At 40.4% G+C, this 26,363-nt stretch overlaps 2 protein-coding genes across 2 annotated transcripts in view; one reads left to right on the plus strand and one right to left on the minus strand.

Moving 5' to 3' along the window:
- The first annotated feature begins 595 nt into the window (after positions 1-595).
- piwil1 (piwi-like RNA-mediated gene silencing 1) lies at positions 596-11,266 on the plus strand. The gene is made up of 21 exons (XM_059338246.1): positions 596-828; positions 1,796-1,889; positions 3,081-3,171; positions 3,283-3,411; positions 3,498-3,712; positions 4,246-4,367; positions 4,598-4,678; positions 5,081-5,278; positions 5,388-5,496; positions 5,614-5,740; positions 5,903-6,020; positions 6,421-6,535; positions 6,642-6,829; positions 7,468-7,540; positions 7,697-7,897; positions 9,051-9,154; positions 9,315-9,385; positions 9,485-9,638; positions 9,872-9,997; positions 10,076-10,223; positions 10,501-11,266. Exons 2-21 carry the CDS (start codon positions 1,821-1,823, stop codon positions 10,615-10,617), a joined length of 2,556 nt encoding a protein of 851 aa, XP_059194229.1. The 5' UTR covers positions 596-828; positions 1,796-1,820; the 3' UTR covers positions 10,618-11,266.
- A 3,259-nt stretch (positions 11,267-14,525) lies between these two features.
- Positions 14,526-26,363, minus strand: part of rimbp2b (RIMS binding protein 2b) — a 111,415-nt gene continuing 99,577 nt past the window's right edge. The window contains exons 21-30 of the mRNA XM_059338244.1: positions 24,219-24,998; positions 23,020-23,128; positions 22,395-22,520; positions 20,862-21,037; positions 19,917-20,085; positions 19,731-19,793; positions 19,314-19,417; positions 17,518-17,589; positions 16,377-16,511; positions 14,526-15,504 (exon numbers count right to left, since the gene is read on the minus strand). Of these exons, the coding sequence (XP_059194227.1) occupies positions 15,478-15,504; positions 16,377-16,511; positions 17,518-17,589; positions 19,314-19,417; positions 19,731-19,793; positions 19,917-20,085; positions 20,862-21,037; positions 22,395-22,520; positions 23,020-23,128; positions 24,219-24,998 (1,761 nt within the window). The 3' untranslated portion in view covers positions 14,526-15,477. The remainder of the gene's footprint in view (positions 15,505-16,376; positions 16,512-17,517; positions 17,590-19,313; positions 19,418-19,730; positions 19,794-19,916; positions 20,086-20,861; positions 21,038-22,394; positions 22,521-23,019; positions 23,129-24,218; positions 24,999-26,363) is intronic.

Consider the following 26,363-nt stretch of genomic DNA (forward strand, 5'->3'; position numbering starts at 1 on the left):
TACTTTTAGGAAAAATTATTTTAATACTTTATTGACATTCATACCCTCACCCTGAATCCATTTAGGCCTCACTATAACAGGCCTACATGCCTCCTTAAGGCATCTTTATTCAGTGTTTGTACTGTAAAATGTTTGGGGGAAAAATGTAGTCTACCTACTAAGTGTTTAAACCTGACATACATTTTTCATGATGTAAATTTATCATATCACAGTAGAGTAGCCTATGCCTTCACAAACTGAAAGTTATAAACTATACACTATACCGGAAGTCAATGTCACATTTTAGATAAATATTCTCACTATTATTGTGGTTAACACTGAGTCAGAAAAGCTCAACAAGACATCTGTCAGATTTATAAAACACCAACAGTATGTGTATCAGAGCTCTGATATTCATTAAAGACTCGGTGAAGTAGGTGTTGGTTTCCCAGCCAGCCCGACTCTGTATATTTACTGTAAGGGCTTTGCTGACATCTTGTGGTCGCAGTTGATATCGCACTGTTAAAAAACTTGGACACACACGACAGTACAGGGTTAAACGGATTACTGCGCATAAAAAAGCAGTTCTTAGGCTTTTCTGATTAATTATTTCAACAACCCCTCGATAATGTATGTCATTTGATTCATTCTGAAAGACTGTACTTGTAATAGATAATTGGGCCTTATGCAAGCTGACGAATTGCTTGTTGAAGGTAAAGAAAAAAATACGGGCGTATTAATTTCTCAGTAAAGAGGCCTTTAACTAAATTGCCCTCGTGGATCGCGCGCCTGTGTTAAAATTTATGTGGTCGAGTGACGAAGGAGTCACAAAGCAACTTTTCTTCGAAAGTGAGTATCCCAAAAACTAAATTGAAATTGATGCATCATAAGTTGATTTTGAAAATAATACTTTATGCCTGAATATGTTTTCTTCAACAAGTTTAAGATGCAATGCTACTCGAAATTTTTGAACCCTCAAATCGTTAATTGCAAACCAGTCTGCTAACATGAAAGTGCTGCTTATTGTTGAGGTAATCTGATTTAACTAACGTATTCGTAATTGAATATACTAGTGACATATCCTGCAGGAGAAAAGGAGATTTTATCCGACGGTAACCTTTGTTAGCTTGCTAATGTTAGCTAGCCTTAAAGTTAACCTTGCTAGTTGAGTAGTGGGCCGCACTTCTTGTTAATTAGCATGCGCCATCTTGTCGCTAGAAACGTGCAACTTAAAGCACGTGTATTATGTAGAATAATATAAGGGTCAATGGCGTGATCTAACGCAATGTCAGTTGGTGTAACCAGTACATTTTTCCCATAAAAATACGATTATATACAGGGAAATAAATGTGAACTAAAATGAGAAGAAATACAATGCACGTTTACAATGCAACACTATGGTATAACACATTTTTACATAATTTGTCAAAACGTTTGAAAAGAATGGTTGTATTAAGGATATGTTCTGCTGCTCAATATTGACGAAATGTGTAGATGTATAAATACTAAAAAAAACAAAATAATTATATGTATATGTCCACTTAAATACAATTTAGGTGGAGGAAGTATTATAATTTTTTGTGGTTACACCATTTGACATGTTCCATATTTGTTACTCACCCATATAATCAAAAAACAGGCAGAAGGTATTTGTTTAAATACAAAAACTAATACTGGAGCATTTCTTAGGCTTTTCTACTTGTAGTTTAGGTCGCCAGGTAGAATTGTCTTTTTCCAAACTGTTGCATATTCTTTACATTTGTACGTAATTTTGCGTTGATGGTACATTTATTTTATTTTATTTTTTTTGAAACAGCTGCACCACCAGAGAGGATCTGAATATGACCGGAAGGGCACGAGCTAGATCAAGGGGCAGAGCACGCGGTCAAGAGACTGCGGCACCTGGAGCGGTAAGTGCATCTGTGACTAACGTTTGGGGTAGTTTGACATGACAGTGAACCTTTATGTACCAACTTGATCCTTGTGCTAATCGGAAATATTTAGGACTATGTTCAGTTGCGCCTTTGTTAAATATCATTATTACAAAAAAAACATGCTTGCTAGTTTTCATGGTTTTTTTTGGCTTTATATGCAAATCTCTAGTCTTGAGATTTGTTACCAGCAAGTTAAATTGGAGGTGAATGTAAAATCGGTTGTGGTACAAAGACACGTGGCGTTTAAATAATTGTCTTGGTTACAGATAGTCACACTGTTAAAATAATCGCAAATGCCATTTTTTGTCAAAATTGTTGTTTTTTTGCTTAAATAATCTCCTCATGACACCGGCCACCTATGGTAAAATCGCCTACATCCTCAGTTGATCAGATCATGTGATTTTACCCCTTTAAGATCATCACTTCTTTGACAATTTGCCACATTTATAGGCATCAGATAAGAGCCAGAGGGAGATTGTTTAGTTTATCAGTGTTTTATTGTTGACACTAATATTGGTAACACTTTACTCTAAGTTGTCTACATAAGAGTGACATGAGCGCTTTGAAGTAACATTGAAGCTTATGATACATGTCATGTTTCTGACAGGCTTGTGTGACTCTTATGTAGACACCTTCAAAATAAAGTGTTACCATATCTTGCTTAAGTCACAAAGGCATGTTCAAAAAATTGCCTAAGTCATTTATTTCTCTTAAGTTACATAATTTACACACAGTGTTATTGCTATGCCAATAGCCATCCTTTGTTACATCATTTTTGATTGAAATGATCAATAAATGTCATGTTACACTTTTGGTGAAGTTTTTTGTCTTTCCAGTAAAACATGAAAAAATGAGTTGGGCGGTTATTTTAACAGGGTGACGAGATGACGATCTGCAGAACTTTTTGTTCTCATTAGAGCTATCGTTTACTGCAGAAGTAGTCTCCGTAAAAACTATTGACAGTATTTTTTTTATTTATTTATTTTTTAAACAAAGCTTTGTTGCCTGTTCCTTTTTATATATCTATTGACTTGAGCAAGTAAAGGAACACAGTTATGCAATCAGTTATGCAAAATGTGAACCAACAAAAAGAATTAAGCATATTCAGCTTATTTTGAATAATGATAATACACAATAAAAAGTATTGGCTTTCTTTGTTTCTTGAAGAGCAAGGCCCGAGAGATTCCCCCACCTGCAGAGGGGGAGCTGGTTGGTAGAGGGAGGCAGAAAGGGGCTCCAGGAGCTTTTTCTGCCGAAGGTACAGTTAAAATCATAATATTTGTCAATTGATTTGGGCTGTTTCTTGCAAATGAAAGTCTGTGTGGATATGCAATTAGAAATGTTTAACATCTCATTTTGTATTTATCAGCTGTTCTTCAGATTTCAGCCGGCTTTCAGCAGGTGAAGCTGGGAGAAAGAGGTGGACGCCGCAGAGATTTTAATGATGCAGGGGTTAACACCAGGCAGGCTATGGAGCATGTTAAGGACTCAAAGTGTGGTCAGTTATTTGAACTTAACGACTACTGACATGCAGCATATGTATATTCTGCATTACTCACTAAAACTGTATGTGTCTCCCCTCAGGAACATCCGGGAATCCCATTCAGCTGACGGCAAACTTCTTTCGAATAGTGTCCCGCCCTCAGTGGGTGCTGTTTCAGTACCATGTGGACTACAACCCACCAATGGAGTCTCGTCGTCTGAGATGTGCCCTCCTCTTTCAGCATGACGAAACACTTGGCACAGCACGGAGCTTTGATGGCGCTCTGCTCTTTTTGCCTCACAGAATGCACAACAAGGTACTCTAATACTTTAGACATGTACAAAATACCCAACTGTTTGTAACACACACAATCACACTGTTGAAAGGATACCAATGTTTTGATATTGTCCACAAGTCCCCCAAATAGCTTGCACCTTACTAGACCAGAGTTAACTCTGACCAGTAAAGTGAGATTAGCACCCCATGCTGTCACTTGAAAAGCTGCTATCATTACTGTACAATGAGATTGTGTAAATTAAAGTTCTTTGTTGCTACGACAGATTTCCATCGGTTGGTTTTAGTTATATTTTCCTTTATTTTGCTTTCATCCCTGTGTATACCTAGTTGGAAATGAAAGATTGTCAAGCTGAGAAAGTGAGCAGAAGCACATTTTGTCTTAGGTTATTACGCACAGCCAGCCACATCTGCAAAAATATAACTTGTAATTGGATTTGACGGTTCTATTGTAAGTGAATTTGGATGGAAGGTTTGATTGTTATATTAAATTTTGTTCCTCTGGGCAAAAGTTTGTTTACTTCCTTGTACTATAATGTGTCACCTCGTGTTTAGGAGACAGTGCTCCACAGCGAGACAAGGAACGGAGAGAAGGTTAAGATAACTGTCACCCTGACGAATGAACTGCCACCTACTTCACCAGTGTGCATTCAGTTCTACAACATCGTTTTCAGAAGGTAAATGTTAAGTAATGTGCAGTTAGGCCTTAGATATGAATTGCCCTAGCCAAATAAAACATCCCCTATCAATTAAACATAACTATTAGTGTACTTGTCATTATAGATGTTCCGTTTTTAAATGGAAATAAATTTAATCTCATTAAGCTTGGATACTAATACAATTCACCCCCACATTCTTTATCTTAGAAACTTCCAAACAACTCAAACTATTATATCATTTTTTTCAGGATCCTGAGAATGCTCAACATGCAGCAGATTGGGCGCAACTACTACAACCCCGATGATCCACTCAACATTCCGCAGCACAGGTATTAGCCTTTTCATTGTTAATTCTTTATTTATTATGTACATCTTTTTTAAGATGTGACACTCCACAGATATCTAAAATAAGCCAATTTATCTTGAATCATAAAAAAATGATGGCAATTATGTTTCCACAGAAAACATTTAAAAAAAAATGTATACCTTATAATCTTCAGAACAATTCCTTAACCAATAAAAATACATATTTAAAAAAATAAAGCAAATATTTGCTCTTTGATAAGTTTAATGAATTTAAGTTCAGCTTTTGTAAATGGATACTGTGAGTCTTGGTTTCTTACTTTATCAGTTAGAAAAATAAAAATAAACTATTCAATAGGCAATCTTTATTGCTAGAATCTAAATATGTATATTGGATTTGGAACAGTGAGCCTATCTGTCTCTCCTAGGCTGACCATCTGGCCGGGCTACACCAACACCATTCTGCACTACGAGAGATCCATCATGCTGTGCACTGACGTGAGCCACAAGGTGCTGCGTAGTGAGACTGTCCTTGAGTTCATGGCCGGCCTGAGGCAGAGGTGTGGAGAGCAGCGCTTCCCTGAGGCCTGCTCCAAGGAGCTGATTGGACTCATAGTCCTCACAAAGTACGCTCCACATTTCACACACATTTTTGCATTAACATGCAGAAGTGTTGCATCTTCTGCGTTTTGTCAGTTGTCATTTGTTCTTCTCTCACTGCCTCTCATATTTTAGGTACAACAACAAGACCTACAGGGTTGATGAGATTGCATGGGATCACACCCCCAACAACACATTCACGAGGAGAGACAAAGAAATCTCCTTCAAGAACTACTATAAGGATGTAGGTGTCAATGAAGCCCCCCCCCCCTAAAGTTTAATGGCAATTTTAAGTCTAAATCTAGTCAGTGATGCATCTAAATATTTACCTTATTCAAATGTCTGTATTTTCTGTTTTAAGCAATATGGCCTGGACGTCACTGATGGGAACCAGGTGCTGCTAGTCAGCCATGTGAAGAGGATGGGTCCTGCTGGAGGTCCTCCTCCAGGCCCGGCTATGCTCGTCCCAGAGTTGTGCTACCTTACAGGTTACGTTGCAGAAGTTTGTGCGGCTTTATTAAGACTTAACACAACATTTTAGGGGTTAATTACTTCATCAGTGGTGTCAGGGCTGCTGTCGAAGAGTCTGAAATAATTAACCTGATGCAAAAACAATTTGTCATAACTTTAAATGAAAACTTGTTTGACAGGCTTGACTGACAAGATGCGATCAGACTTCAACATCATGAAGGACTTGAGCACCCACACCAGATTGTCCCCAGAGCAGAGGGAGGGACGCCTCAACAGATTTGTCTCTCAAATACAGAAGTAAGTGATCATCATCTCTGAACTTTGAAAGTTTTAGTCAGAAATGCTGCAAGCAGTGAGCTCTGGCCACACTGTCAGATATTGTAGCACTTTAAGGCCTTAGTAAGCCTTGAAATGTCCTAATTATTCTTTATTAGTTCCTACTTGGCAATGGAAGCTGTCAACTTCACAAGTGCAATTGGTGAAAGGTTAAAATTGACCCCGTCACAGCTACTTTTCCCTGTCCATTAAGATGCTGTACTTTTAGTCTGTTTCCTCTAGAAGTTGTCCTCCTCTCAGCAGCTTGTGTAATTCTGTCTATTCATACACACAGAAGTTATAAAAAATCAAGTTTTCCTGTCAACATCTTCAGGCATTATAATCCCAGGCTTTGATTTAAATCCTAAACATTATTTCATAGGAATGCTGACGCACAGGCGGAGTTGGATAAGTGGGGACTCAACTTTGATAAGGAACTCCTAAGACTGACTGGCAGAGTCCTCCCAGCGGAGAGGATTTTCCAGGGTTCAAAATCGGTATAATGAGCTTGTGGATGCATACCATTTGTTCTTTTGAGTTAATCAAAGGATTTGTTTATATGATCTTAATTAAGAGATTACCATAATAATTTGTGTCACCTAGTACGAGTACAGCCCCTGGGCAGCTGATTGGTCCAAAGAGATGCGTGGGGCGCCTCTGATCTATGCTCCTCCACTGGAGAACTGGCTATTGTTTCACACCCGTCGCAACAGCAACGAAGCCCAGTCCCTCCTGCAGACCCTCAACCGAGTCTCGGGTCCACTTGGTATCCGTATTCAGAGAGCTGTCATGTGAGTTCTAGCGCAAGAATGATGGAAGAAGAACCAGCTTTCTGATTGTAGTCTGAAAGGGTGAAATTATTACTGATGCTCTGACTGAAATCCTTGAATTTCAGGCTTTTCTCAGCATCAGCAATCATTTTTGACCGTTTTATAATGTGAGTGTAGAATACATTTACATGCGTAAACTAATGCAGTCTATTAATGCATGAAGTTCATCATTGTTGAAACTGTTTGAAGCTATTGGGTAAACTTGAGGATAATTTTGGAGGCTGCTGTTTGTTAAATTGTATTTCAATATGCACAATTAGAGAGGCCAGTCTGTAGTCTTCCCTCATTGATATCATGGGGTAGTCAAAGTAATGTAAATGCAGTCTAACCTTCATGAGGGTAGGATTGATTGCAGGACTATTGTATTAGACTGCATTAGTTTTAGTTAAGCCTCAGTAATAAACAATAAAAGAATAAAAAACACAATTAAGTGTATAAAGCGGTAACACGAAGGTATTTATTATATATTGTTTTATTTAGTAGTGGAATATGTTAACCTTAGTCACTTTTGTTAACTAAGTAAATTATTTTTTGTTGCCCAGCCCTGGTTCGGTGGCTACAGTTATGTCATTATCTGCAAGCTGTCTTCTTTTATTCAGGATCGAGTATGATGATCATCAGGAGTCTCTCCTCAGAGCCCTGCAGCAAAATGTTGGACCTCAAGTAACCATGGTAAGGAACTGAATATATATTACATAAACATGAAGGTGCAGATCAAGTTGGACTCGTGCGTTTTTGCTCTGTTTACATGATGTTTAAGTGTTTTTGAGACATAGAGATGTGCTGTGTGAACAAAGCTGTATGAGACCATACATTTGCTTCTGTTAGGTGGTGGTGGTCCTCTCCAGCAACAGGAAGGACAAGTACGACAGTGTCAAGAAGTACCTTTGTGTGGACTGCCCCACTCCCAGCCAGTGTGTGGTTTCCCGTACCCTCAGCCGGCCTCAGGCACTCATGACTGTGGCTACCAAGATTGCTCTGCAGATGGCCTGCAAGATGGGAGGAGAGCTGTGGAGTGTGGAAATCCCCGTAAGTCACAAGCGCACTGATTAACACCGGGATTCCACTGGATGCGTTACGACTCCGAAACGGGTCTGACCATAACAGCTGCGTATCTCCGCAGTCCGTCAACACACACTGGATCCGTCTGTGTTGAGCTGTTGGGGACAGCGGAGTCCCGAGGACACACAAGATCTCGCAAATTCACGCGTAATCAATCAACATCTCCTCATTAATGACTGGAGAGGTCGAGGTTAGCTGCTCTGTGCCGAATTGATGCGGCGTGCTCCGTCGTCCGATTTTAAAAAGAAAAAAAGCTCTGCGCAAGTGTTGCAAGGGCTGCCGGATGGCCGTGCGACGTCTGACTCACTACGCAGCGGATCTGGAGCCGGTGGAATCTCACACATTGATTATAATGAGTGCGTAACGGCACCGCCAACGGATCTGCAGCCGTTACGCATTCAGTAGAATTTAGGGGTAACTTGTACACTAAAGACACCACAAGTTAGGTGTGTTTTGGGAAAACAAGATTAAGCAGTTCTTGAGTGGATTAAACTGTCAGATGTTTTAGAGCAGATAAAGAATGAAAATGGTGCTGTGTAATGTTTCACTGAACAGACACTAAACAGAATGTCAGCAGTGGATGACTCAATTTGAAGGTCTGAATCAGGTTTGTTGACAGATATGGAGCTGGCTGCACAAGGCTTAGACTACCAAATAACATTCAAGGCTCCATCTGTCTCCAATGTGGCAGGGAATTATTTTTTTCATTCTTGTTTGTCATCTTCGCTTTATCTTATTTTTGGGGCTTTTTGCTTGGTTATGTCACATATTTGAGACGTACAAATGTGACACTAGCTTACTTTATTCAGATTAATGTGTTTATAGTGGATATTAACCATACTGTTTAGCAGCCCTAGCTTGTAAACCTGGATATCCTGTACCTACATGTTACTCATAAGGTTTCTCCACAGGCCTGGGGTTAGTGAATGTGTTCCATAACTTATAAACTAAATGCGTCTCTGCCCGAGGCTGAAGGGGAGACGGAGACAGACAGCATAGTTTCCATGAGCGCTTTTGGGGCTGGGGTTACACACAAATGTTTACAGGTGGGAAGTATTGATGTAAGGTGTTTGGGACAGAGCTGGAGTGATATACTGCTTATTTATCCCACTTTGTGCAGCTCAAACAGCTGATGATTGTGGGCATTGACTGCTACCACGACACCATTGCTGGGAAAAGATCCATCGGAGCTCTAGTTGCCAGCCTCAACCCGACCATGAGCAGGTTAGTTTTTACAACAGTTTGTTTGCACACAGCACCTCAGTCTACAGCCTGAATTAGGTTGTGCTTAACATCTGCAAAGGTCCGCCTTACATCATTGGTTGTGATCTTCCAGTCTTCATACTACAGCCAGTTGTGACATTTTGTGACAATTTCTTTTAAGGTGGTTCTCAAAGTGTGTGCTGCAGCACAAAGGCCAGGAAATCATGGATGGACTGAAGATGGCCTTAAGTGGCAAGTTGCTTTCCATAATTATACAAATGTCTTATCATTGCACATTATTGTTGAATAAAACAGTCTCACAATAACTGTCATAACTTTCTGTTTTTCCAGCTGCACTGAAAGACTACCTGAAGTTCAACAACTGCCTGCCTTCACGCATCATTGTGTACCGTGATGGAGTGGGAGACGGTCAGCTGCAGAGCGTGGTCAACTATGAGGTCGCACAGATCATGGACTCCATCAAGTCCATGGGCCACGACTACATGTGGGTTTTTTTTTTTTTTTATATATATATCCAAAGCAGTTTTTTGTTTAAAAACCCTGTCAAAAAGCTGCTGCACTTACAAGCGATCTGTCAAATCTCCAGTGTGTTGATAATATAATTATTAAACAACATATAAATGTCCTTGTGATTTGTGATGGACTTGAGAGCAGTAGGTGCTCATCATGAGAAACATAATTTATACTGTAAATTGACTCTCCATCTGCTCATCATAGGCCCAAGCTCAGTGTGGTGGTGGTGAAGAAGCGCATCAGCAGCAGGTTTTTCGCCCAAATCAGTGGAAAGGTGTCCAACCCTCCTCCAGGCACCATCATTGACTCGGAGGTCACCCGTCCCGAGTGGTATGTTTGTTTTTAGGTGTTCTTTTTTTTCTTCTTTTTTTTGTTTAGTAGTTCACTGTTTAAATCTTTGTTTGTCAGGTATGACTTCTACATCGTGAGCCAGGCTGTCCGCACTGGATGCGTCTCTCCGACCCATTACAATGTTGTGTACGACACCAGCGGACTGAAGCCCGATCACATGCAGCGGCTTACCTACAAGCTGTGCCACATGTACTACAACTGGCAGGTAGGCTGGCTCTGAAATCAGAGCATTAATGAGCTTTTTTTTGTCCTGGATGGATAGTCTCCAAAGGAAGTCTGGAAGATTTGTGTTCAACTTTATAAATACAGATGCACTGAAAATGCCTGTCCGTTAGTACAGGTGTGGAGATATTTTATAGTTGGGTACAAACTGTTATTGAATTTCTGATATTTAATCATTTAGCCCAATAATGTAATCAATAAAATAAAAACATTTCACTTTTAGAGGCACTCTCTTAGACATTTTACTGTTTGTGCTGCAGGGCATCATCAGAGTGCCCGCTCCCTGCCAGTACGCCCACAAGCTGGCTTTTCTTGTGGGTCAGAGCATCCACAGGGAGCCCAACATGAAACTGGACGACTACCTGTTTTACCTCTGAGGATAAAAAGACGAGCAACTTGTTTGGCTCTTGACTCCTAAGTTACATTGTGACGAACCATATGTAAAACTTCTGTTGCAAAAGTTCTTTTAAGTTTACATTTTGCCAAAGAGTTTGTTTGCATTTCTAGTGTCAGCCCTGTGTATTGAGTTATGCAGTTAAAGAGATTCATCTTGCAAATTGAAGTCAATTTGGAGATCAAGAGATAGCACATATGCTAAAATGATCAATAGTGCACCCCGTCTACAGTACGAAATAAACCTGGTGTTTTCAAAGTAAAGTAGATAATGTTCAGAGTAAAGTGTCATAAGTAACATTAATCTTTGAGTTAATCCAAGTTGAACCTGAGATATACTTAATATTTTAATTTTATATTAACCAATATAAGTTAATGTTGGCTTTTCTTTTGAGAAAGGAAAATATCTAAGCAAAGTTTGTTTCATTGGGGAATCTAAATTCTTTTTTATAATCTCTATTATATAAGTGAATCTCCTGGTGTTGGTAGATTATTTGTATTAATGGCTGTTTTCCAGTGTGGGGAGAAAAAAATGCTGTACAATGTTACATTTTTGTTTAACGGTTCATATGGATCAACATCTAGGTACTGTTATTGCTGTTACATATGGTTTGAATAAATATTTGTGTGGTATTTCGTCTTTTAAGTTAAATCACACATGCAAACATTACAAAATATCAAATTTATTTAGATCTTTTTTTTCTCTTCCTTTGTTTTTTTTAGAAAAGATTGCACATGCACACCCACACAATAATTTGTAACCATCAATATAGGCTGATAATTCTTATCATAAAGCTAGCACACAATTGCAGACTTTTAAACAAAATGGTCTTAAAGACACCATGGGGAAAGCTTGCACTGTTTGATTATAAAGTTAAATGTACAAAAAAGGCAGTTTGAAAATCAAGTATAAACATTTAAAAACAATTTTACAAATGGACAAAGTACAAAAAGAGCAACAGTCACTCAAAATGAAGAGAAGCAATGTCTGAAGACATGGTCCATAAATAGGAAAGAGATGTACATAAGTTTACCATAGGTTAACATGGCTGTTCGGCCGAGAATTGTACAGAAAGTATTACAGAATGTTTTGCATACATTCTTTTTTGGCAGTTTCAGTTCAACTCTTGTGTATAGAAAAAATAGGCTAGATTTTCAGGTACATGAGGATGAAATGGAAAACAGAAAAGTGAGGACAAATAAAGGTGGACTGTATCATTTCACGCACAAAGACGGACATCTGCACAATCCTTCTGGGCAGCTTTGAAAATACATAGGCTTTCAATTCATCATACATTCACTACTCTACATTAAGGTGTATAGATATATATATATATTATTGGTATACAGTACTTGTATCCTGCACCAACCGAACTCGGGACACTGAACAGGCATCAACGACAGATTGGCTTGAATAAACATATTTCAGATCTAATAGATTTTGGGTTAGAAGGGTGAAGGGGCAGCATCGAGGTAGCCTTGTGTCTCACTGCTAACTACTGTGAAAACAGTCAAACCTTTAGTCTTCTAGTGAAGCCCAAAAGTGTTGCATGTTATGAATCAAATGCAGTACAATAACAGGAATTCATTTGCTGATGCTATATCACACAGATTAACTAATATTTGTTCTGTTGTAATATGGTTTCCTTTGTAGAGTAGTCATTGTTTTACATCAGATGTGCATCAGTGTGGCTTAAAAAACAGTAAACTAAAAAAGTCCCTTCATTCACTCCGTAGCCTCAAAAAGTGGAATATGCTAATATAATCATTTGCCCTTTTGACCATTATTTTCTACATTTAAAAATATCTTTTTTGAGCTTAACTATAGGGGATGGACATTGTCAACACAGGAGTCTTTGATGGTTATATGTAAGCTCTGGTCCTATGGAAATCACTACAGTCACACAACAACCTGCACATCACCGTCAGGATTAACATCTGCAAACAGGTGTTATGAAAGACCAACATAAATGAATAGTAGGCATGGAACTACACGCTCTACTGGGCAAAGTACTAACCATTGTGCGATTATAAGGCAAATACATGGAGGATCTACTAGGCATTTCCATTCAGGATGATTTTAATGCAGAGACCCTGTAGTAGGTACAGTATGTGCTTATTTTATTCAGTGTCAGACATGTTTGTGTGGGGGGGGGGGGGGCCTCTCGCCTCTATCACAGTAATGACAGGGCAGAAGAGTAGGAGTAATTCTGCAGATTTGTCACAGCATTCTGCACCACCAGTCAGCCATGTCGTATTAAAGTACTGCATGCTCCAGGTTCCATACTGAGCCCATCACATTGCATGCACTCAAAGGGTCAGGAGGGAATGTGCTGAAGTAAAGCATGCAAACCTCTCGTACAATTTATGTGACTGGAACAAGCTTGAGGGGACGCCCTGCTAGTCCATCATTTTCTTCAGATTCAAAGTGGAATCACGTTTTAATTTATCCCGTAGTGTTTAAATGATTGATTTCTGTACACAGAGACACTGGTCGGACTTTTAATGGTATGTATTAAGTGCCATCAGACTGGACCTGGTGCAGAATGGAGAATGCCACAGGTCTTGTCTCCATCTACACCAAAGCTTCAGTCAGAGACTTGGAGGTAATACTCAATACTACATCAGCCGACACCACGAGGTCTCAGGATCAGAATATGAAATGTGTTACTGAAAATATGAAGTTGATAGTGTTAACAAAATACAAATATTCTAGTATACAACAGATGTACAAGAATAAAGCATTTGCTAAGTTCACAAATGCCACCTGTCCACTGTTATAGATTTTTTTTTTTTTTAAACACAAGGAAGTGGATGATGCCCTCCGAGTAAGTCGAGAAATTATTTTACAGTGCCAAGTCTTTGCAAAAGTGTCTTCCCTTTGGAGAGCAGTCCCTTTTTCTTTTTGGAGGAGTACATGTCCAGTGGGGCCCTGATGGGACTGCCGGGCCCCACGGTGGCAGGGCCAGAGCCAGGGATGTGTGGACGCACTGTGGGAGAGCCTGCTCTTCTGGGCGGACCCGATTTTTCCGATGGAACCTAATGGGAGACCCGTAAGGGACAGTTGAGGGTGTTAAAAAGCCAGCCGTCTCTCACCTCAGTCACTACTCCCCTCCTTCTCTTATGTCCTTTCTGTCTCAGCAGGGCCACCATAGCTCTGAAGTCTACCTCCCTGGATGTTGTCCTGTGCACTCAGGTATAGATATACAACCCCCCCACCCCCTCCCCTCCCTCTCTCAGGTAGAAACAGTGCTTTTTTTTTTTGTTTTTTTTATGAAGCTGCTATTAATAAGCTACAACAACACAGAATTTAAGCATGGCATTGACTAACTTCCACATCAATGTAAGGTGACAACATTTCCCAATAACAGATATCAGGGGCAAGGCAGTTCCTCTCACATAAACAGATACATTTGCATTGTGGGACAAGTGGGACATATTTATATCACATTCACTTTCCTTCCCCTTAAATATATATATATATATATTTACTGATACAACTGGATTACAGAGAAACTACTAATCACTATTCCTTTTCTGTAATCATGAGCTAAAAGGCTCCTTTAAATTGCACTTTGGGAAGACAGATGGTCAAATATTCCATTTTTATGAGGCTATATTTATATATACAATGTGTTTTAAACACCAGAATACATAACGTATCAAAATCATTCTGCTTCAGTAGTATTTTATGCTGAGTTTAAAGTGAGACTATAACTTTTGAGAAAAAAAACTTTTTATATTATTTTCTTTAGGAAGAAAATACACCATTGCTCAAGTCAATACAATTCTGTTTTGTTGTTAGCCATTTTAGGTAAAAATGTAAGGGATGATGTACAGCAAGCCAGTCATTATTGCAAAATAAACTCCCAACATTGTTTATTTTGCAATAATGACCTGCTTGCTGTACATTATCCTGCTTATTACACAACTACTTACTAAAAAAATCCATAGTTTGACCAAAATATATTTTTTAAATTATTGTATTGCTTCTGCTTCGAAACTACATAAAAAGTAATTGTCTGTTATACACAGCAGCGGTCTGCTATTCAGAAATAACAGACTGTAGAATATTGCGATTGACCAATCAGAATGGAGTGAAATAATGCTGTATATTCACCACTAACTTAGCAATTAAGCTAAATGCTAAAAGGTAGTGTAGCAACCAAGCATTATCCTATGATTGTAATTTTGTAGCTGCTGCTCAGCAAAGTTCTAGTCTCACTTTAAATCAATAACCATTAGTTTGCAATCTAATTGATAGTTAATCTTGACTCACAAAATTAGCCAAAACCAAAATACTCACTGATTTGATTTTTTAAAAATTGTCTGAATAAATTTCTTTTAACATTTCACATTACATCTTTGGGTTTTTGCATAGAATTTGTGGGTTTTTTTCTGGATTTTTTTTCTAGGATGCAGCATGTCATACTGCACTGAAAGTAGTCTCAATGTTAGTAACCGTAATTTTAACTGAACTTTTTGACAATTGAGGGTACAACAATGGCCTTTTAGCTCACCATGAGTTACAGCAGGAGACTTATTGCAGGAGACGGACATTGTCATGTACAACACTCAGAGAAACAACTGAAGATACCATACCATTCTTGTCTAATGCATTGGCTAGGGTTACTGTCTCCTACCAACAAACATCATTGAGTGTTTTGGTGAAACAAAGAGTGATCCTAAAAACTACCTAAAGGCATAGCAGCACTAAAGGAATGTCATATAGAGTATACATGTTGCATACCAGAAGCTAAGGGTACCCATGTCATCTGCATTAGACGAGGGGAGCGTAATCTTGGTATCCTCAGTTGCTCACTTACGTGACGGAAACAGAGCCTTTAAGGTGTGAAATGAACACTCTTCTTCTGTTTTGCCAAGCGGGTGAGGAAAAGAAATAAAAAAATATATATGGTGATGGCATTTCAATAGTTTACACTATGACAATGGCAAATTAGAACACAGGGAAAGAAATATCTGATGACACCTATTAATATTTCAACAATTGCATTATTCGTCAAACACAAAAATAACATCACATATTTACATTTAGTAAATAATTACTTCTGAAATTATTCTCTGATGGCAACATAGGCTAAGTGACCTTTGCGTGCTACTTTACAAGAAAGCAATATACAAAACAAGGCGTTCAGGAGCAGATACAAAAGTAGTACTACACTAGACTTAATCTTTATATAAAATGTTCAAGATTTCATGCATCTGGACTATAGAACATGCTGCGCTACAGACTACATAGTTTATCTTTCAGTACAACAAAACTATTTACTCTATTAGAAATTATTTGAGATCAAACACAGAATATATTCATAAAGCATCTGTTAGAATGCTAAATATGCATGTGCAAAAAGTGTTAACTGCTCTTTTCAAGACATGACAGAACAAGTAGAAAGTCACAGGAGTGTCCCCCCTCCATTTTACTCTCATTGAGAATGCTTTATGAATACAATAGATCCATGTATTATACAATGCACAACTTCCCCCCTTTCACAGCAGTAAACATGAAAAATAAAAGTTCCTCTGTCAAGTATTAGTCTCAAAGTTTTTTTTTTCTTCATAGATCTTAGACATCTATTTATTTACAGTGTAATGCTCCAAAGTCAGAAATCCCATTGTACTTCAATGAGACACACACACGCACAGACACAGTACTAAAGGAGATAGAGGGAACTGAAAAGAGTAAATGGATGACAGAGGGCTAGTACTGCGAAGGAGCATGTACCCTTTTGGTCTTTATCCGTGCAGGAGTGTCCTGGGGGTATCGAGATGGTGAGTCAGTGAGAAAAACCTCTACATCATCAGGCACTTCTTCTAGAAAGTTGGAAGGAACAAGTCCCTTGTGTCCATTGAGCTCGCCCTGAGGGGGACACAAGGATAGTGAGACCTCTGCTGTATTTAACATGAAATGTGACACTCTAGTTTCTCCGCATGCTGTAAGGAGTTGCATGTAAAGTTTACATGTCCACACGACTGTGCATTGCAACCAATGCAGTTGATGCTAGTGCATTCAAAATAACTCCTCCCACCTCATAACTCAACTAATCATTTGCTTCTTTAACATAGAAACCAGGGAGTCTCCTGGATAATTGAACAATACATAAGAAATTGCAAAAAACAAAACAAAAAACAGACCCCCAAAGAACACTGATCACGAAGAAAACTGAAAGACTTCTTTTTTTTAATTTTACTGTCTCATTATTATTTTATATTATTAACAACTTGTCACTCAGGGATAGGCAAGTATAAAAAATGTATGTGTATAAAAATGAAGACTTTTATTAGTACCTTTTTTGGTTTGGGCAGCGCACCGACATTTTCAAAACAGATTACAACCCTCCTGTGATTTTCTTGTGTACTGAAGTCTACTTCTGATTCCTTCTGCAACCGACGTGCGTGTGCAATTGTTTGTGATGCTAGAATTATGTGCTCTGATAAGGGGTCTATGGGTTTAAGTCATTGCCATCATTTTTGGAATGCTACATGGCAAAGAATCCAGTCAGGGGCATAAATCACAGCTTTAACAAATTCATGTTTAATTACGAAATGTATGGCGCTAATTTCTTGTCAAAACCTACCAAACAAACAAAACATGTTTTACCAATGCACGATAATTCACTTACACAATGTGTGCCATAGCAACTGGAATTCAGTCAGTTCAGTCAGTAGGTTTTTTGACAGGTTAGGTGAGGAATATTAGGGTAAGCCAATTATAGGCAGAGCAGGCAGGGTTGTGCCTTCACTATCCTAGGAATCAAAAAACCCGTCTGGGATGAGACCCCCAGCACTGGAATGCAAAAAAATGAACAACAACAAACAGAAAAAGATACTCAACGGACAAGGAAAAATAAATGTTTGGCACTTACATAATAAAAGCCATCTTCATCTATTTCACCAAAAACACTGATGACGTCACCGGCACAGAAAGTCAGTTCAGCCTGTTGAAGAACAAAGACCATTCAGATACAGTTGGCTTGTTGTACTTTTCTTGTTGTTTACAGCATGTTAGTGTGCAAAAAACTTTCCAAAACATCAAATGTTACTGGGGTTTGATGAGTTTGAAATGCTGTGCTTCCTTTTCCAAATCAATGTGATGCATCTTAAACACAAGTGTCAAATCAGTCTCTGCAGATGGACTGTTGCAACTGTAAATGCATCAAATGTTGGATCTTTGAAGACAGGATTGCAACACACTGGGCACATCTGTCCTACAGGGTTTTTATTATTCCAGAACACACAAACCAAACATAGCGTATGTACAGTATGTAGGAGACAGGTCGACACAAAAGACCAAACCGAGGAGGGGGGATGCTGGCTCAGGCAATGCATGAGAGGCTGTTCATGAGCACCAGGGACAGAGGGCTATGGCCCGTCATCTGAAACCCACCTCCTCGTTTGCACTCGAACAAACGGGGGAGGAAACACACACAGAGCAGACAGTACCGTACACTCCTCACCCTCACTCACCTCCTCATTCAGTCTGTTGCCCTCATACTGTGTCGGTGGCAGTGCCAATAGAAAGGTGAGAGTAAGTGAACGGGGGGTGGGGCAATAAAACAGCACGGGAAAGTATTCAATCTTCCAGCTTACACAGTGCTAACTGTAACTCTTCAATCAACCTCACCTTTGCACATATTACGCTGAATCACACTTAAAGGGATACTTCGACATCATGTTGCCAAGAGTTAGATAGGAAGATTTATACCACTCTTGAAGGTACAGCGGGGAACATTGTTGGCTTAGCTTTATATAAAGGCTGGAAGCAGCTAGCCTGGTTTAAGACTTTCTATTTGAAATCCAAACTTTCATTTGACCATAGATAATATTGAAATTTTAAAGACCCGTTAGAATTCAAAATTCACAGTCTGTAAGCACAACAGACCATTTGAAGTAGTTTGCCTTGTTATCCAGCAGAGGGCGCTCTAAACATTCACTGTTAGCCTTACCTACGGTGTTGCCAACAGAATCCACTTACTCAATAGATTTAGCAACTTTTCAGACTTGGAAACTTCTAAAAAAAACTAGCAACAAGTTAAGTTACTAATCAGATCATTAGGGGAAAAGCAAGAATTTTAATTAATTTGAATGAATAGATGTTTTTTTTTTTAAGTTGCAGCCCTAGCCTGGTTCTGTCAGGTAACAAAATCTGCTGTGTTATTATAACATGTTATATCTTGTTAAATCTTATTTGCCATCTGGCCATGAGTTTCAAGACGCTAGCCCACAACTGATCAGCTACACTTAGGATAAAGACTGGAAGTAGCTGAATACTGCTAGCTTGACTCCATCTGTAACTCCCTTACAACTATAGTGTATCATTTTCACATTTTGGTTTTTAAACATATTAAACAAATTAGGTATGTGCTTAGGTATATGTCAATTAGAGTCTTGTCTTTGTGCTAAACTAAGCTAAGCTAAGCATCCTGTGGCTGTAGCATGAGTGGTATCAATCTTCTCATCAAGCTCGACAACAGAGTGAAACAGTCACACTAGCTTAACTTTCAATTCTGAACTGACTAAACAAAACAATACATATCCTCAACTTTATGCCTGTGCATCTCAAATATTTTGTGCTTTGAATGTTATGCATTTGTTAACATGATGGTGGTGACAGAGAATTGTCAAGACAAAGTGAATGAGATGGAGCCACAGGAGGCTGTACCTCTACATCAACGTTAGGGGAGCTCTCTCGGGGGTCGTAGTCATACAAAGCCACCATTCTGCGTGTTGACATCGGATGTTGACGGCCACTCCGCCTGTTCCTCTCTGTGGAGACGAAAAGTAATAATAGACAGGACAAAGTTTAAGCAGTGGAAATAATCTTAAACTTGACTGAAAGATGTCATGACCAGTGATGATGCATCATTGCCATGCAAGTCCAACAAACAGCAATCTGATCATGTGGCTTATAAGGTGAACAGTTCCTATGTTCATGGTTAGGGTTTAGAGTTTAGTGACAGCAAATATAAAATGTGGAAATGAACTAAAAGCAGTTAACAGATGAATAGGGATAGTGAGAAGTGAAAAAAGACAGTAAAGATGAAGCAGAGAGCAGAATATTATCTCACTAGACACAGACCTCTTTTGGACTTTCTGGACCTGCGATTTATTGAGCGGCCATCTTTGAAACGGTCACAGTTCACTTCACAGGAAAGCAGAAAAACAATTAAGTGGGAAGAGTATAGGAAAGGAGAAATGCATCAGTAAATGACAGTTCAGCAGAGACAGTTTAGTTTAGAAGGGCAAGGTTTTAAAAAGATCTCACCTAACTTCTCCACAGGAGTGTTGAGTGGCAGGAAGCCCTGTTTGAGGAGCTGGTCCATCATTTCATCATCCTCTGTTTGGATCTCAGAGACCATGTTACAGGGGATCAGACCCACTCGGTCTCGGACCTCTGCCCTGTAGAAGCCATCGGTGTCTTTATTCCCAAACACCTGAAGAAACAACGAAGTGTCAGGGGAAGAAACGCAAACAGTAGACATATACCATAGAGTCGGCAACCAGGATGGACAAAGATTATACTTATATTTACATGTACATTCTAAAGACCAGCCAAGACAACATAACTGCAGGGGTGTAACCCTGATGCCTCACAAATAATAGATGAATACTATTTTACACTTTCTATACTTCAGTCCTGATCATAACTACAAAATATTCATTCATTTTCAGGATTGCCAAATGCCAATTAGTTTAAATGATGCCACAGTTGTTAAAATATAATTATCTATAATACATAACCTGTGCTGTATTGAATATTTCCCCCACTCCTATTTTTTTTTCACAGTCTGGGATTTGTCAATAATTGACAACAACACAGATTTTGATGCACTACATCAAATTCTGCAGTGCTCCATAATACAGCAGCAATTACTCTCAAGGAAACAAGGAGCATAGCATGTATTTGCCCCATAGGGCAAACATTAGAATTTTTTTTCTTTAATGGCTGTGGGATCAAAAATTGGGGTAGCAGTGGGGTTACTGTTGTCCTTAAGGGTGTGTCTGTATTTTGGGTTGAACTTCGAAATTTGACAAATAAATGAGCCATATGAATTAACACAGCCAAAGTGTAGAAAAATAGAAAATCCAAACTATCTCTAGTGGGGCACAAAGGTTAACAAAACAAATTGAATAAGAAAGTTTACTTTTAGCTAGGTTTGAAACATATCTATCTACAGGTCTTAGTAGTGTCTAAGAATGAAGCCACCACCTTGATGATCTGGCCCTCCTTGAATGGCAGCTCCTCATCGGCAGCATCAGGGTTGGGAGACATGGACATGGGGTCATAGTCAAACAGAGCCACAAACACACGGGTCATCTCGTCTGGCTCTGACTCCTCATAGTATTCCGGGGATCGCCGTTCCCGCCTGCGCCCGCCATAGCCGTCTGAAACATAGAGGAGGCCTCTGCTGCTACTACCAGCCTTATACAGCCACGCTGGCTGTAGAGGCAATGAGAGCAGAAGATGTCTCTTTGTTAGAGCTGACAGGGGAGAGGGTGATGAGATGCATGTGTGAAAAAAGAGCCATAGGTCCAAAAATTAGGCTTTTAGTTTGGATCTCTTTTACTTTGAAAAATGATACTCCTGTTGTTTTCTCGCATTAAAAGCAAAGGATGCTTTTGACTAAGAAAAAGGCTCGAAATCATCGCAGCTCATCGGGGGTTCTTCGTTCACACATCTCTGCTTGCTGGCGTGACAGTCGCTAAACATCACAGTGATAGCACAGTACAACACAGCACAGACAGGAAACACATGTCAAGCAGTTTTTTTGGGGGGTGCAAGGGAAACTGAATGACTGTGCACACCAGGAGGACACAAGTAACACTGCACTATTGTTCATTGCTGTTTCACTGCCTTATCTCACAGAGGCTGATTAACATGCATGCTTTCCCAGGGACTGGACATGATGAGGAGAGCATTCCTACATCCAATGCAGGTGTATGGTCATGCTTTAAGGCCACATCTGGAAACAATGTGCAGCGAAAAAGGGGCAAAGGAGACACGTTCCCAAGGGAGATAACACATCAAATGCCCTAGCAGTTCCTGGCAACGCAGATATCAGTGAGGGGGAAGGGATGAGCCTGATATCCGTTCCCCATGCTTCTCATGGATCACCATGGCTAATGTTTCAATGGCAGATTGTGAGTCTGAAGGATGGCTCAGAGATATCGCAAGCAATCCTAACGAAAATGTGATTTTTTTTTTGTAAGATGTCAAATGTGCTTCAATTACTTTAAAAAAACAACTTTGATGGCAGCAGAGTTGATGAATGTGCAACCGAGTGATACCAACAAGGCAGTCTTTCCTTCTCACTGTGTTATAAACGGTTCATGCAAAATTAAAGCAAACCCGCTACTGGCTCATGAAGGCGGGAGGAAGGAAAAGAGGAGGTGCCGGAGAAGCTAAGGAAGAGGAGGGCGGGTTAAGTTGCGGTGGGGTGGGAGGGTGTTCTGGATATGGAGGGTGAATGGGAAGAGTAGGAGTGAGTTGGGGTTTCTTGGGATTGAGGGTGTAGGAGTACATACAGGGAAGGGATTTTCATTCTCCAAAAAACGGGAAAAGTGGCCAGTCTTGTCTTCCCCCGTCAGCTTTATTCAGCTAAGCTAAGCTAAACTAAACAAAGGAGCTAGCTGCCCAGCACAGAACAAAGACCACCATATCACTGCATGTATTCAAGAACGATTCTTGGCCTTTTCTGGCATTGTCACAAGGTGAATTGTCATTGTCAGCTGCACCACATACCATATTGATCCTCTGAGGACATAGATCGCCATATCCTGCGCCGAGCTACACTGCCATAGTAAACATCCTCCTTGACGGGTGAGGGGTTCCCCTCACTCCCCTCACTGTTACTGTCCATGGTGATCTCTATAGAAGACACCAATCACAACGTTACGGTCAGAGATCCCCCGCACACACACTCTGCTCTACCCCATGGCCCAATCACTCATGCTGAGACAGTAGGATGATGAGGTTGCCCTGATGTGGGGAAGGGGTGTAACAAGGCAACAGGTTTCACTCTGGAGTCACTGGGTGTAAAACAGCAATGCTTGCACTGTTGCGGGGGAGGTCAAATTGGGTGATCATGTAAACATGTTAACCCACAGTAAACACAGGCATAGGGAGTGTAACTTTCCTGCAAAACTGCATGTGAACATTTTGGCGATTCCAGCTCGTGAGGATGGACAGCTACAGGGTGTGCAAACACCCCACAAAATAAGGGTCTACGTGGTTGTTTAAGCTCTATGGGAGAGATGTACAGCTCGGCTCACATGGGTAAGGGGAAACACATGGTATAAATAGCACAAACATCAGTGGCCCTGCAGGTGGGGGATGACGCGTCTCCTCATGTGGTGACCTCACTAACCAATGGATGGGATGGGCCGCTGCTGAGGGGGGTTGCCGATGTGAACCGGCCTCCTCCCCGAGTGGTCCAGGCGGTCAGCGTTCGCGTGTGATGATGAGTTCCCAATGATCTTTAGAGTAAAAAACAAAAGACGAGAGGTTAGATCAGCAAATCGCCGACATCGTGAAAAAAAACATTTAAAATAATCCCACAATCCTGTTAAACAACAAAAAAACCATAAGAGCAAATGATTTGACTTCCATTTGTCCTTAGGGAGGCAAAATAATAGTAAAAATAAAACAATAAGGAAACCCAACAAACCATCAAAACAAGTAAATCAAATCAACCCCCCAACACAACAACATGGACTGGGGGTCAGGAAGGGTCAGATGTTTCGCTAAAGACCATTTGGTAGGTTTGTTTTGTTCTGTGCATGTCAGCTTCTTGATGAGAAAAGAAAGCAGCACAGAAGAGAAATGATGAGTGAAGAACAGAGAGTGGGTGAGAGCGGGTGTGATGGAAAATGGTTAAAGATGTAGTTAGACGAGCAAAGCCATTATAGCCTCAGCCTGGGGCTTTGTATAACAACAATCAAAATGTAATATATGAAAAATGATGATGGACAAGATTTTTTTTTGCTGTAGAGACAAGCAAGAGATGATGCGTATGGGTTGAAGGCTAAATGAATCACCACAGGCTGCAGACGTCTTGATCTGGCCTTATTTTGTATGTGAAGCAATGAGAGGCAAGAGATGCTGAAATAAAGCTCCAAGCACAAGGTGGAGCTGCAGCTCTACAGAGGGCGAGAGATGGAGAGCAACGAATGAAGCTAGCAGCTGGCAGAGAGGAGGCGGGGGGGACAAGACGGGAGCAGCACGTCCCCATGCACTGCACAGAGACTTTCCTTTAAATGGAACCTTTCCCCTCAAAGACATGAGAATTCAAAACGTAGTTAAATGGCCTTTAGGTAATTGAAAGCTTTACTTTAAAAATCCACCTGACATTCTCAGTACAAGCAAAGTAACTCACACAAAAGTAAAACATCAAATCAGACCGAACATGACAATGTGATAACTTGTCATAAAATGAAAAACAAAATGCCAAATTAAAGAAATAAAAAGGGGAGGGGGGTAATAGTAAAGAAAAACAGACGACATTAAGAAAACAGAATGGCTGCAGCTTGCTGATGGAAAGTACAGCAGAAAGTCTGAATCACACACCAGCGGCTGGTCCCGGTTGAGCCTGGACAAAGACTGGGCCCTAGCCTCCCTGTGGGGGCTGTAATAGACCCTGTCCAGCTCGTTCAGCCTGCCCTCGCTCAGGGCCCCTTCCCTGGAGTAGTTCCTCGGCCCGGCCTCCCGACCAGGCCCAAAGTGCTCCCTGTTCCTAAAGTCACCTGTGTGTACCGACTTGGCCGCAGTCGCTGCGATGTCAGAGAACTCCTCCTCGACGCTGCACTGCCGGGTCAGAGTTCTTTTACGGCCCATAGCCAGCGCCCGCCTTTCTACCGGGCCTTCACAGTGAATGATGTGAACGGGCCCCCGCATGGGGCTCCCGTGAGTGTAGTAGCCTCGATAACCTCGGCCCAGAGAGCCTTCTTCCTCACTGCCACAGTCTAAACCACTGTCGGGACTCTTGGTGTTCTGGCGGTTGGGTCTCACCAGGCCGCGGTCGTCTATGCTGTAGTAGTAGCGGCTGTCAGAGAAGCGAGGGGAGGAGCGCTGTCGCTGCAGGTGGCGGGAGTTCTTGCTTGAGGTGGGATGGTTGCGCATGTGGCCGTCCTGGGGGTACATCCTTCGCTGAGTGTGCGGAATTCCCGGCCGCCCACCGTCTTCGAAGCACAGGCGCTGGCCCATGCCGTCCACGCAGTCCGACTCTTCCTCAGCCACCTCTGGGATGCTGTGGAGGCGCTTGCTGCGGAGCGACTTCTGCTTCACCACCTCCCTCTGGAGGTCCCAGCAGTCCCGTTCCTCGGCTAAGTCCTGACGCTTGTAATATGCCTTCAGTCATAATCAAGAGGCAAAGTTCCACAATTTCACAGTTCAGTTAGTCAAGTTCAATTCAAAAGGTTCAGTTTAGATTTTTGTGAGGAGGGTTGAAAAGTTTTTCGGAGGTTTTTAGAACAGGCAGGAAACAACACAGTATGTGAATAGAACAAATGGGGGGAAAGACAAAATAAAGACAGAATTAGTTATTTGTGACAATGTAGTAAGACATGCAGTCTCATTCCGTGAGGAGGAAATGGCATGCTTTGAACAGGAATCTGTGAAGGCTCAAATTTGGAGTGACAACTGATAAACGGAGTGAGGTTAAATGTGGAAAAGGGAATTTCATTTGTGAGAAATTAGAAATATCCAAACGAACGTGCCACAGATGAGGGAGAATTGAAAACATCAATGTGGATGAAATAAAATAATAAATCCGAAGAAAACAAAGATAAACAATTTAAAATGTATTAAAACATACAGAACTTCCTTCAATGTGCTTACAGAAAACAACAACAATCAGATAATTCATCTCTTACGATTCCCTTAACAATATCTAATTATAATTCTATCATTGCTATACATATTTTAAAAAACATTTTTACAGAAAAATAGGGGGGATGGATAATGTGCATCAGTAAAAAAAAGAAAGATGGCGATGACAAAAAGGAGATGAAGCATTGGTGTATTTAAAGAGTTAATACACTAATGACTTCCACTCATGAAAACCACATTGCTGTACACATTTAACTGGACAAAAACAAAGATACCGGGAAGCATCAGCTCACAGCTTCAAATCTTTAGGTGCACGGTAGTGGCAGGGACACATAGAAACAAAACTCCAGCGCTCACAGAAAAACAGTCTGCTTGTTAACTGGGGGCAAAAATGAACGCAGTTCAGCTAGAAGTATCAGCGTAATGAAAATAGAAGAAATGGCAGCTTATAAACAGGGCTGAGGTTCAAACATTGCATAATAAGATCTATATATGAACAAACCGCCCAGAGACAGCCTCTTTAATTAAGTGACCGCAGTTGTCAAAAACAATGTTCAGTCAGTCATATACAGTATATAAGTGAATGGACACACTCGGAATATACACTCACCGGCCACCTATTTAGCTAGCAAGTTGTACCTAATAAAGTGGCAACTCATGTGCTGCTGTAGCCCATCTGCTTTAAGGTTCAACAGGTTGTGTGTTCAGAGATGGTCTGCTGCAGACCTTGGTTGTAACGAGTGGTTATTTAAGTTACTGTTGCCTTTCTTCCATTCTCCTCTGACCTCTGGCATCAACAAGGCATTTTGGCTCACTGGATGTTTTCTCCTTTTGAGACCATTCTCGGTAAACCCTAGAGATGGTTTACAGCAGATAATTTCTGAA

This window comes from Centropristis striata, chromosome 7 (genome assembly GCF_030273125.1).
Source record: "Centropristis striata isolate RG_2023a ecotype Rhode Island chromosome 7, C.striata_1.0, whole genome shotgun sequence".
In the NCBI taxonomy this organism is placed as follows: Eukaryota; Metazoa; Chordata; class Actinopteri; order Perciformes; family Serranidae; genus Centropristis; species Centropristis striata.